Source organism: Solanum stenotomum, chromosome 11 (genome assembly GCF_019186545.1).
Source record: "Solanum stenotomum isolate F172 chromosome 11, ASM1918654v1, whole genome shotgun sequence".
Lineage (NCBI taxonomy): Eukaryota > Viridiplantae > Streptophyta > Magnoliopsida > Solanales > Solanaceae > Solanum > Solanum stenotomum.
In genome coordinates, this window is record NC_064292.1 from 46,349,772 (window position 1) to 46,363,314 (window position 13,543).

The following is a 13,543-nucleotide window of genomic DNA, read 5'->3' on the forward strand; positions in this document are numbered from 1 at the left end:
CCATAAATATTATTTAAAAATATGTTTAAATTATTACAAAAATAGTTAACAACAAAAAATATCGAAAAATGTAATTGACTCTAGTAATTTTATCAATATCACATAAATTAATCAAATAAAGTCGGCCCTAACTTTTTTATCTAGCATATAGAGAGGAGATGATGAAATGGAAAGGGGCGTTTCCACATGGGACAAAAATGTAATCCTCTTACATAGAGAAAAAGAAGAGCAGAATTTGCTTGATGATCAACAGTAATGGATATGCTCTTGCCTTCACTTTCTCTTTCTTACCCTAAAGTAGCAGGTACTCCACAACACATTCTACAACGCTGAACATCAAAAAATTAATAAATTAACTGGGGTTTTGTATCTCAATAATGTAAAGACTAAAGTGATTAATATTTGTTAGGTAAATGGCAAAATTGTAGAAAATTTCTGGGTACCAATAGGGTCGCTAGAATGTGTGCATTTACACCTTCGAATTCGAAGAAGAAAACAGTATGGATATGGACGGAGAACAAGCAAGTAATGACAGCTGCAGTGGAGAGAGGCTGGAATACTTTCATCTTCCCTTCCAATCGCCGAGATCTTGCCCTTGACTGGTCTTGTAAGTTTTTCTTTTCTTCCTGCACTTGTTGCTCATTCCAACATTTAAACACATACACCCATTTTTTATTTATCCAATATTTACTTGCTACACCCCTTAACAAAACAATAATTAGAATGACACTTTTATTTTATCATCCTTTGGACACTTGGGCCTTCCACATTGAGAAGTTATGGCTGCCAGCAAGTCTAATCGTAAGCTGGGTAACCGGGTTGAATTGAACAATGGTGGTAGTGTTAGTTGCATCAGAATTGGTAACCGAGGGTGCCATTGGTGGTGAGTGGATAATAAGAAACTTAGAACTCTGTGTGGAGAAGAAAAACTCTTGATACCATATAAAGGTTTGAGGTATAGAAGAGAAAGATACTTTTATTCACGTACGACCTTCTCTTTAAATAGAGCCAATACAGAACTGATAAGGTACATTACTAACAGAAACCTAGAGTATGGGAAACTATTGAAGTTCTAATTAGTAAAGATGACTAATCAGATGGCTGAAATACAAGAAACTAATAACAGACTCCTAAACAAAAGGGTAACATCTATTATCTATTAATACCTAACGGGCTAAATCGATAACGCATGTCCTTGACCTCATATAAATTTAATTGTACTGTGTTCTCGGTGAACAAAATTATCTCTTGATTTTCTAAATTTGTCTAGTAAAAGTGGACATCTATTTTTGGTACATGGGGGGAGTAGTTTGATAACCTATCATTGTGCGAGTTTAGTTTCAACTTTTTAAAGTTTGAAAATCCAGTTTAAGATTCAGTGTCAGGGCATGATCATGAGAAACAAGAGGGATTTTCCTGATTCTATACCCCATACATGCTTTCTTTCTGATTAACTATGTATACTGAGCATGGATTTCCATTGTGCTATTCAAATCATGTTGTTTTCTACAATGTTTGATTGTGTTCTGCTACATTTCTGGTTCTATCACATGCAGCAATTGCAGTGATATATCCTCTCTTTGTTGAAGAGGGGAGACTAATTGATCATGAGTATAAGAGCGTTGCTGCATTTGCTGAGATTTCTTCCCCTCAACAGTTAGAACAGTTTCAGATATCGGAGGAACAGGCAGACAAAGTAGTTGTTAATCTACTAGATTGGCAGGTATTCATTGCACATCTCTTTCACAATGTTGTTTGCTGTCGTAAGATACTTTGCAAACTGTCACCACACTAATGGAAAAACCATTTCTAGATTTGTAACAATAATTTCTAAATGAATTTTTTTTTACAAAAGCTTAACCTTTGTAAGTTGGTTGCATATCATCATCCGATCAACAATCAAGCAACGATGCCTCAATCCAAATCAGTTGGAGTGGACGAGTTGGTTTCTATGTATTACTGTATTTTATTTGTCTGGGTTCATCTGGATGCTCTCTCTAGTTGTTAATTGGCTAATCCTTGCATTGCTCCAAGTACATTAAATTCTCCATCTTATACAAGTCCACTTGAATTTCTGGTTTATGTTTGTTCATTTCTTAGGTGATACCTGCTGAAAACATTGTTGCGGCTTTTCAAGGCACTCAGACAACTGTACTTGCTGTCTCAAAGACCCAATCAGAAGCTCAAGTCTTTCTTGAGGTAGTCTACTAGGCTGAACTTTAAGTCATGAAGAAACGAAAGTCTCACACAAAGTAGGGGATATTGTGGTACTTAGAGTGGTGTTTTGCTATTAAGAAGCACCAAGTTTCACTTCCATCTTTTCTGCTTTGCCAGGCCTTGGAACACGGTTTGGGTGGTGTAGTAATGAAAGTTGAGGATGTTGGCACAATCCTTGAGCTGAAGGTAGTGCCTTCTCAAAAGGGGATTCTTCCTTGTGAAGAGTTGGTTTTTGATGTCAGTTGTCATTGTTAGGGTTATTTTGATAGAAGACGTGATGTGGACAGTCTGTTGAACTTGACGAAAGCCATAATAACTCATATTCAAGTGACTGGAATGGGTGATCGTGTCTGTGTGGATATCTGCAGCCTCATGAGACCTGGTGAAGGTCTTCTGGTTTGCTCCTTCTGTCCTGTCTATTCTGTTTGTCTACAATTTGCAAATAGTCTTAGTTTTTGGCATTTCAATTTCATTCTTACTGCATAACTTTTGTCCCTTAGGTTGGATCCTTTGCAAGAGGGCTTTTCCTTGTTCACTCAGAATGCTTGGAGTCAAATTACATCTCTAGCAGGCCTTTTCGAGTTAATGCGGTGCGTCCCATTTGAAGCCATTTAAATGTTCAGTAAAGGATCGAAAGGACAACAACTTTAACTTGACAGTGAAAGTATCATTTTGTTATTTCAATGTTTCGTTAGCATTTCTGGTGGTTTGCCAAACAGTTATCTCCACAAACTGGATCTTAGTGCTAACCTCTAGAGAAGACATCTCTAGTATTACCATAACTGCATTTTCCCCTTGTGATTTTTATAAGTTTTTGTTCCAGATCCTCAACCCCAATTCTTTTTGGTGTTGAATTGCGTTAATGCATCTCAAACTATAATGTACAGCCGGTGGTCTTCAGTATGACAATTCTTTGGACTTTAGCAGGGGCCTGTCCATGCATATGTTGCTGTTCCTGGAGGAAAGACTAGCTATCTCTCAGAACTCAAGTCTGGGAAAGAGGTCATTGTGGTTGATCAAAGGGGTATGCAGCAAACAACAATTGTTGGCCGTGTAAAGGTAGAGACTAGACCACTGATCCTTGTGGAGGCAAAGGTTTGTGAAGCTTTCCATCTCTGCTAAAATTAAAGGTTCTCTGCCTTCTTTGCTTGTTAGTGTGATTTTCTTGCTAGTGTAACTTTGGCATATTGTGGCTATGGATACAAGCATAATACAACTATTCATCATAGAGTATCTCAAGTAGGAAAATAGAAATCAAATTAGCTGGACAAATGTGATTTGACAAGGATATCTGTCACAACCCAAGACTACCCCTAGACATGACATGGTACCTAGAATCCCGAGAGACTCTAAGTGAACCACATGACATAGCTTGACACTAAGAAAGCATACATAATTGAAATAGCAAGGAAAGCGGAATAAAGTCTCAAATGATACTTTCAAAATATAGGGATAATATGAATACAAGGACTTATAACTGGGAAGTAATAATGTCTGAATAAGCCTCCACTATGTAAGTGAGTCACTCGGACAAGCCCTAGCTCACTCGAACAGTTAAATCTGAAATAAAGTCTGAAATGATCATAAAGAAAACATAAGTGGTATGTCCCTAAACCATGAGAACTTATCAATACTGAACAAAGCTAATAAGAGTATACTAACCACACATCTGATGGGAGCGTCAACACCTATGTTATAAGTCAATATAGGCACAAGAATGTATGCGTTCAGTACTCAGAATGTATTGTGTATGGAGATTTGAATCCTTGGAACCCTAGCTTTCTTGGGGAAGAAGACTTGAGAGAGGAATTTTGAATTTAGGAGAATGAGAGTGAGTGTGGGAGGTTAGGGTGATTAGGAATCCTTTAAAGTTTTCTAAATAGGCTCAAAACTACAAAGTATAGGAGTTAAAAGAGTAGGAAAAGACCCAAATACCTTAACTAAAAACTGGCAAGCCACCCTTCATGGGCACCATCCACGGGCTATGAATCCTTTGATGGTCTGTGGACGCTCTTGTCGTATCGAAGCCCAAAACTTCCAGCTTTCTGATCCTTCATTCCACGATAGAATCTACGGTTCGTGGATACTTTCACTGGCCGTACAACCCTCCCATGCAACCATCCTTGACCAAAGTTCCCTAAAGTCTAGTGGCATGGTCTACGGACTCACCCACGGTCCATAAAACCAACCATGGCTCGTGAATCCCAACTGTCCTGTCACCCCTCATTTATCAACTTTCTGAAGGTTGATCCGTGGACTGCTCTACGGTCCGTACATCTGTGGTCCATGACTTAGAGATTTCAATTCCTCAGGCTCCTTCCACGGACCGTGAAACCTTATACAGTCCGTGAATGCCCTCATGGAAGCCAAACCCAGCAACTTTGCATCAGATCTGAAACTCTTTAACTTCCAACTGAACACGTACTTCCAAGGTGTTACAATATCTTAGCTTGTTCTTTCTCAAAAAAAAAAAAAAAAAGGAAAGTTGCAATCTGCAAATGTTGGTGTACGCCTGACATACTTGAAGTATTTAACTTCTGGGTGAGACTTCTTGTTCAAGAGTAAAAGAATTGAGCATAAGGCATGCGCACACCAGCAAAAGAACAAGTTGGAAAATACCTTAGGTAGCTCTGTCGTATAACTCGTTGAGCTGTTCATANCTCATGGAAGCCAAACCCAGCAACTTTGCACCAGATCTGAAACTCTTTAACTTCCAACTGAACATGTACTTCCAAGGTGTTACAATATCTTAGCTTGTTCTTTCTCAAAAAAAAAAAGAAAAAAAAAAAGAAGAAAAGTTGCAATCTGCAAATGTTGGTGTACGCCTGACATACTTGAAGTATTTAACTTCTGGGTGAGACTGCTTGTTCAAGAGTAAAAGAATTGAGCATAAGGCATGCGCACACCAGCAAAAGAACAAGTTGGAAAATACCTTTAGGTAGCTCTGTCGTATAACTCGTTGAGCTGTTCATAGTACTACTAGTTTCAGCATCTGCAACTTGCAACATTTCACGTGAAAATGAAGAACTATTATAAAGTTTCGCTGACTGGTTTAACTTTCAACCAGTTACATTTGTCTATTTGTATCTCTAATCCTAATTTGGAAATGGCAATCATGCAGGTAGAATCAGAAAATGAAAGCTATTCCATTCTCTTGCAGAATGCGGAAACAGTTGGATTAGTCTCTCCCCTTCATGGTAAATAATCTAGTCGAAGGAGCTTTCTCTTTTTGCTCTTTCTGTGGTTCAACATCCCTCTCTTTCTGCAGGTGAGGGACATCAGCGTACAACAATTCCAGTGACCTCACTAAAAGTTGGTGATGAGGTTTTGCTTCTACTACAGGGAGGTGCTCGACATACTGGAATAGAAATTAAAGAGTTTATTGTTGAGAAATGAGTTATTTTCCGCACATTCACACATTTTGTTTACAGATGAGTGGCCTTAACCTTTTAATGATGATACAAATGTATCTTTTACTAAATTCCTTAATTTTGTACCCAAAAAAGTTGTCAAATAAAACAATTTGGCTGACATGTTGATAGAAACCGAGGTTTTTTCTAGATAAAAGCAATAGAAAATATAAAGAGAGACACAAGTATCTCGTAGAACAATAGAAAGTCCAAAGAGAGACAAGTATCTTGTATCTCTTAGAACAACCTTTTCTACATACAAAAGATATATCAACACATGTCTACTTATTACTAGTTCTCCTATTATATAATAGATAATTATATCTACTTCATAACTATTTAGAATAAGGATAGGTAACTTCTAGGAACTATAAAGAACTGTCAAATAACTCCTACTAACTATAAGTAATCGCTCAATGCTCCATGCATGGATGAAATCTCCTGGAATTTGAGAAGATGCAAATCAGTATCTCCTCCTATCTTTCTTCGCTTCTTCCTCCTTAAATAAGTATGGAAGATATGTGCCTTATTACATGTACTCAAATAGGATTTTGATTTTTGATTATCCTTCTAACTCATTTTGATTATGTCGAATGAGGGATACTGTATAAATATACCCTTGTTATAAAATAAGTATCAATGCTAAGATAACAAAAAAGATGGATGAGAAATAGTAGGTGTAGTATTTTTCTTTTCACTTGTTCTTGCTTCTCTCTTTGTTACAAGAAGAGGGAGTATATAGTTGTATATAGTTGAACACCAAGTGTGATACATGGATATCTTTTTGGCATGTATACATTTTGAGCACCAAGTATATCATATAGCTAACTAGTATACACCACTTAACATATTATGTGTATAATTAACTTACAACACATGCCGTATTAATTTGGACATCCATTTTACATTACTCCCCCTTGGCTGTCCATATAAAAGAAAAAATAATAGTGGAAGAAAAACTATAGTAATATGCATAATTTGTTGTCTCATTAAAAACCTTATCAGGAAAATCGGTGGTATAAAACCTTGGTTAAGGAAAAAAGAGTGCAATGCGTATTTACTCCCCGTGATATCTAGAAAATGACTCATTTCGATCTTGTTTCTCAACTTCTCAAAGATTGAAGTTGGTAATGCCTTGGTGAGCATATCTGCTAAATTATCACTGGAAGGAACTTGTTGAACATTTATTTCATCCTTCGTCTTAAGATCGTGAGTGAAATTTTTTTTTGGTGATATATATTTGGTTTTGTCTCCTTTGATGTATCCTCCTCTTAGTTGAGCTACACATACAACATTGTTCATATATAATTTCATTGGAATCTCTTTCCTCGAAGGAAAACCACATGTTTCCTAGATGTGTTGAGTTATAGATCTCAACCAAACATATTCTCGACTAACTTCATGAATGGCTATTATTTCTGCATGATTTGAAGAAGTAGCAATCATAGTTTATTTTGTTGAACACCATGATATGGTTGTACCTCCATATGTAAATAAATCGACCTCTATATGGGTTAGACAAATATCTTGCATCTGCATAACCAATTAATTGTGAATCGGACCCTTTTAAATAAAATAGTCTCATATCTATGGTTCCTAAAAAATATCTGAATATGTGCTTAATACCATTCCAGTGTCTCTGTGTTGGGGAAGAACTACAAATATATTTGGTCGAGAATTATAAGCAAGGTACATCAATGCACCAATTGCACTAAGATATGAGGTCTCATCGCCAACAAGTTTTTCATCATTTTCATGAGGTCAAAATCTATCTTTATTAATATCAAGTGATCTTACAATCATTGGGGTACTTAATGGATGTGCTTTATCCATGTAAACTCTTTTAAAAATAATTTTGGTATATGTCGATTGATGAATAAATATTCTATTCGTAAAATGTTCATTTTGTCCTTCCAAGATCTTTCATTTCAAATTTCTTTTTGAGACATTCTACTGCCTTTGAAATCCCTTCACGAGTTTCAATGATATTCAAGTCATAAAAAATATACCGCTATTATAACAAATTATGATCCAGACCTTTTAATAAATACACAAGGACAAATTGAGTCATTCTTGTACCCTTTCTTTAATAGGTATTTGGTAAGGCGATTATACTACATGTGTCTTGATTATTTCAATTTGGATTATGATTTTTGAAGTTTTATTGAACAAGTTTCCTGGGAATCTTTATACATTTCAGGCATTTTAAACCCTTCAGGATTTTTCATAAAAATATCGTTGTCTACTGAGCCATATATACAGGTTGCAACGACATCCATTAGATGCATGTCAAGTTTTTCATGAACTTCCATATTAATAAGATACCTGAAAGTGATTGCATCCACCACATGAGAATATGTTTCTATATAATCAATGTCAGGTCTTTGTGAAAATCGTTGTGTCACAAGTCGTGCTTCATATGTTACGACTTCATTTTTCTAATTTCATTTTCGCACAAAAACCTATTTGTACCTGACAAGATTTATACCTTCAGGTGTTCAGAATATCGGTCCAAAAACTTTGTGTTTTTCAAGCAAATCTAATTCAACTTGAATTGCATATTTTCATTTTGGCCAATCATTCCTCTATATACATTGCTCGACAGATTTTGGTTCATAATCCTCATCTTGTTGCATTATTTTAATAGAAATATTATAAGTAAAAATATTGTCGATAATTATATTATTTCAATTGCACAGTTTTTTCAATGAGACATAATTTATTGAGATCTCTTCGTTATTTTCAGGCACTTGAACCTCTTCCAAGGTTTCATCAATTATTATGTGTCTTTACTCTTCTTGAGTAGGTTCTTTTATATCATGACCATTTGTTCCTTTCCTTTTTCGAGGATTTTTTACTTTAGAACCAATCGGTCTATCATGTTTTAAACGTGCTTTAGACTCATTTGCATTAATTAATTGTCCTACCGGGACATCAACTCGGGAATATGAGATTTAGTAATTCTTGATAAGTCAGTAAATGCTTATGGCAGTTGATTTGCAATATTTTGCAAATGAATTATCTTTTGAACTTCTATTTCACATTTATTTGTGTGAGGATCTAAATGAGATAGTAATANCCCAAAGCAATTATACCTAACCCAGCCCAATTCCTTTCATGCCAAAACAGACCCAATACCCATCAGATTACATACAATAACAATACATCAGTACCAACCGACCTCATCACGTTTCAGCTTCACGCGAAGAAACCCAGAAGCGACAACAACGTCAATACACAGTGATCCCAGACGGCGTGAATATATGCAGCAAACGGCGTCAAATAGATGGAACAGTACGCCCTACGCGTACAGGCGGTACACAGCTTTATTCTCGTCGTTTTCTTTCTTTCCCTCGACAAACAGTACGCCTAGTACTGTTCCAGCCTTTTCCAGCCGCGGAATCATCCTTGCTCTCGCGGATTGACGCCACGTCGAGTTCAAGGACACCCAAGTGAATCGAGATCGTCCACCTCTATTTCAATCCGTTGAAATTATGAGAATTCTAGTTTTTTTTTTAGGGAATTGGAGTTGGAATTCAAATTGGCGGGCCTTGTTCTTATCCAACTTCTCAACCCTTTTTCCAAAATTCCCAACCCTAGTTTTTCCTTATAAATATCCCTGTTATTTCACCGAAAAAGAGGGGTCGTTCTTCATTGATATACAGAGAGATATAAGGTTTACAAAGAAATCGATTTAGATAGTCCAAAGCTTGAAGGTTTAATTTTTTTTCATAAGGTTCTATCCTTGAAGTCTTCATCCAAGCTTTCCGGAAAAGCTCCTTTGGTGGTGGACCCTCGTTGTTTACCACTTGTCATTCCAGTTCGCTGCCCAGAACTAGGTAAATTCTTTCTTAGCTTTGTTTGTGTTTAATTCCCGACTTGTCTTCTATTTATGTGTTCTTGACTTTGTTTAGACTTTGGTTTGATATTTGAATAGCTAATAATGTTTCTCCTGTGCTTACTGTTTTATTGTTATAGTCGTAAGTCTTCCTAACTTCTTTGGTGTTCTATTCGTGTTGCTCGTCTGAATTGGCCGTGAAGATTAATGTTCACCTTGGTTCTAATCCTTACATTTTTTCCTTTAATGATAAGCATCCAATTTTGTGTTTATGCGTATAAGATGTTAAGCTTATTAGTTTGATTTATCTGTTAAAAACTACTGTGCTCAACATATTCATTTATTTTCTAATATTTTCTTCTTTGGCATTATACTGTACCCTTGCTCATGTTTCTTTATAGTTGATATTTGTTCAAGCTTAAATTTGCTAACAACATGTTTTAGTATGGTTTTGAGTACGTTTCAGTAACTGTCACTTTTTTTTTTGAAAGAAAAAATGATGGTTCCTCAGTGTATCCTATTTTTAGTTTTTGGGTTAAAAAAATGTGTATTTATTTAGCTTAAAACTAATCTTGTTCTTGAACTATTACATTTGCAAGCTTGAATCTCTTGAACTCGTGGGCTGCTTAAGTTCTCTTTTTATATCCATTTAAGCTCCAGCTTCGTATTGCGCGCTTTAGTTTGATTTTCTTCTCATCTAAGTTGGGTAACCGCTGATTTGTTGTTTTAAGGTGAAACCTTGTTGGTGGTATGAACTTAAGACGCTTCTGTCCAAATGATGAATGTTAAATAGGCTTGAGTCTATTTGTGTGTTAGGATTAGCGGTTGATTCTCTCTTGTATTGATCATGGCTCGGCAATATTTCTTATCGTTAAATTAGTTTGGATTACCCCATTTGTCCGTATGCTTTAAGCAAGGATTAATGTCTCTTTTATACTCTTCAAGTTAATTCTCATAATCATGAAGATTATTAGCATGTTCTTCCCTCCTTATTGACCTTTATTTGATTCAAATCCTCTTACTAGTTCATAGTAGGACTGATTTATAAATTTGTAATCGCTCTCAATGAAGTCGAGCTTGCTTTGTATTTGAGTTTGAGTATCCTGTTTAAGTAGCTATTGCATTTATCATAGAATCTTTTATTTTGATGAGTGAATCATGAACTGGTGTTAGTTTGATTTCAAGAAGTCTTAAACCTTTAAGCGTTGCTTCAGAGATCCTTTAGATTGTTTTGATTGAAATTTCAGTCAGAAAGCTCCAAAATTTAGTTTTGTTTACCTTCTTTCCCCGAGTTACTGATTGATAGGTTTCTTCAACATGTTTAAATGTGGCAGTCTCTGTTGTTTTGAATTGAATTCATACTAATGTCAGTTTGCTTTTCCTAAACAGTGATAAATAATTATAGTTGATTGTTTAATAAAATTTCAGCAGAGATAAACATGTCATCAAGAGTTTTAAGCTTAAGTTGATATCATCCTAATGTTGTTGTTAATCTTTTCCCTCTTTTCTTGGCATGAACTTTCTCGTTTGAGTCCACTTGGACTCCCCTCTCTTGCATTTTTCCCTTCTTGAGTCAACCTCCATCAGAGTCGCGAAAGGGAAGCTAATATTAATGGGTTAAAACCCAAACCAGTGGCAGCAGCTAAGTTGCAGCAGTAGCAGCAGTCCCGAAGGGACTAAAATTGGAATTTTTTGGACTTTAATAAGTCCAATTTGCAGTAGTAGCAGCAGCCCCCAAAGGGCTAAAAAATTCAAGTTCTGGGCTTAAAGTCCCGTATAATAAAAATCAGCAGCAACGATGGTATTCCAAAGGGCTGGAAATCTGAAAAATTGGACTTGAAAAGTCTCAATTTGAGTGCAGTTGTGGCGGCAGAACCATAAAGGGGCCAAAGTTCCCTTTTTATCCAGCTCTTTATTTTATTTAGTTATCTACTCTATTTGTGAATATATGTTGATGATCGCTAACTTTTAAACATTTTATTTTGTTAATTTAGATGAATCCTTGGGGAAGTTTTCTATTTTGTTATTCATTTTGAGTAAGTTTAATTTTTTTTTATTTTTTTTCAAATTCTTTTTAGTCGAGTAATCTTAGCTCTTAGACTAACTTGAGAATTATTCATATTCTTTCATAGTTAGTAATTAGTTTTGAATCCATGTTTATGAGTTTGAACTATCTATTTAGTTCAAATTTTTGAGTAGGATAAAATTGTCAAGTTTCTTAAAATAAATTAGTTGTCTTTTAATTTAACTTAAGACTTTGTATGAATGACTTAAGGATCTTCAATATCCTTTCATAGTTGTTAAACAAGGTCCTTTAATTCATGTTAATGAGTTTGAATTAATCGTAGGATTCAAAACATGACTATGGATAAAAGTTTTAAGTTAGGTTTATTCTTGAGATTTTTTAGAAGTATCAAGAAGATTTTTATATAAGTTTCAAACGAGATTTTTATAAGTAACCCTTTCTATAAAATTAGCCAACTTTTAAATTCGTCGGTCAACAGTGTGTTAGCGGATTCTCTAAGATGCCTAAATCCTTCCTTAGATAATTAATTGAACCCTTACCCAAAACTCTGGTTTTATTAAAAAATGTTCTTTCTTTAATTGGAAGCGTTTAAACAATATATCTGCTAGACCATTTTGAGTATGAATATGAGCAGCCGAATGCTCAACTGTTATCCCAGTTGATATACAATAATCATTAAAAGCTTGGGGTGTAAATTCACCAACATATCGAGATGAATCTATCTATATATAATAGGAGAAGTAAAAAGTGTCACATGTCATCACCATAAAAATCTAATAATTACTATTTAAAAAATAAATAAATTATTGTTGAGATAATAAACATTACAAAGGAAATGAGATTTCTTGTTTTCTAATCATTTGAATAGAATAAATTATTTTGTCAAAAAATTATATATAAAAATGAAAAATTCTTATGTATAAAAATAATATTCTGATAAAAAGGACATAGACTGAAAAGAATCGGTAAGGAATTAGAAAAAAATAAAATATTTTCCCGAATATGAGTTCTCACATAATGATTATAAAGGAAAAATTGTTTGAACACAAACTTAAAAATAACACTTTATATGAAATAAATAAAACTTGTAAAGGTGAAATACTGAGAATATATACAATGCAATGAAGCCCACAAAGTCACCAACCAGGATGATTCTCTCACTTTCATGCATCTATTCTGACTCATTAAAGTTAATTAATCATATCATATTGAAAATTGAAATGAAAGTTTCTAGGACTTTTACGATTTAGACCAACCATTAATAAATGTTGTAAAAATTGACATAAGAATCACAAAATATTTTAATCCACAATGAAGATCAATATTATTCTCACTACCAACAAGAGTTAGTGATAGAGTGGTAATTACTTCTCCATCCTTAACCAAAAGGTTTTGGGTTCAAGCTCTCTTGGGTATGGAGTCGTCTTTGTTAGGAAGCGTTTTACCCATCAATGTGGGATTTCCTGGCACGAATTTGAATTTAGTCGGACTCCAATATAAGTACCGGACATCGGATGGAAACCAAAAAATATATATTATTCTCACTTACTCTTTAACCTAATTGAAATCCTTAATCCCATTCGCATTAATATGGATTCCATTAGATCTTTCCTTCTAAGTATATAAAATTTCACTAGTGGATATCCTTTCACTTATTGAATCTTAAAAATTGGACTTCATTCTTCAATTATTAAATTTCAAAATAGAATTCTTATGAACAATATAAATTTCAGTGTAATTTTAAGTTACATTCATTGGTAGTCTATAAAGACATGTTTTTTTTTCATTCATATAATTTAGTATTTTACTTAAGTATATTTCATGAACTCTCATAACACAAAATTTCATACCTTTAGACCTGTGTTGTTTAAATTGAATGTTTTTGTTTAGAATATATAATTGTCACAATTAGTGTTACACTCGATTATTCAATTCCACATGTATAAGATGCTTTCAAATGAAGTCTATCATTTTTATTAAAAAAAAATCTCTAGCGTTTTAGTCTCAGATTTCAATATTATTGAACTATTTAGTTTATTAGTATAAATTCAG

At 34.5% G+C, this 13,543-nt stretch overlaps 1 protein-coding gene across 2 annotated transcripts; it reads left to right on the plus strand.

Annotated features, from left to right (window-relative positions):
* Positions 1 to 169: 169 nt before the first annotated feature.
* On the plus strand, positions 170 to 5,698 carry LOC125843791 (uncharacterized). 2 transcript variants are annotated; one of them, XM_049522995.1, is made up of 10 exons: positions 170 to 304; positions 410 to 607; positions 1,557 to 1,723; positions 2,101 to 2,199; positions 2,335 to 2,403; positions 2,473 to 2,613; positions 2,718 to 2,807; positions 3,142 to 3,312; positions 5,339 to 5,414; positions 5,486 to 5,698. In XM_049522995.1, exons 1-10 carry the CDS (start codon positions 256 to 258, stop codon positions 5,611 to 5,613), a joined length of 1,188 nt encoding a protein of 395 aa, XP_049378952.1. In that variant the 5' UTR covers positions 170 to 255; the 3' UTR covers positions 5,614 to 5,698. The 2 variants fall into 2 exon arrangements, with proteins under 2 accessions (XP_049378952.1, XP_049378953.1); XM_049522996.1 differs by having other exon boundaries at positions 3,145 to 3,312.
* Positions 5,699 to 13,543: the final 7,845 nt, after the last annotated feature.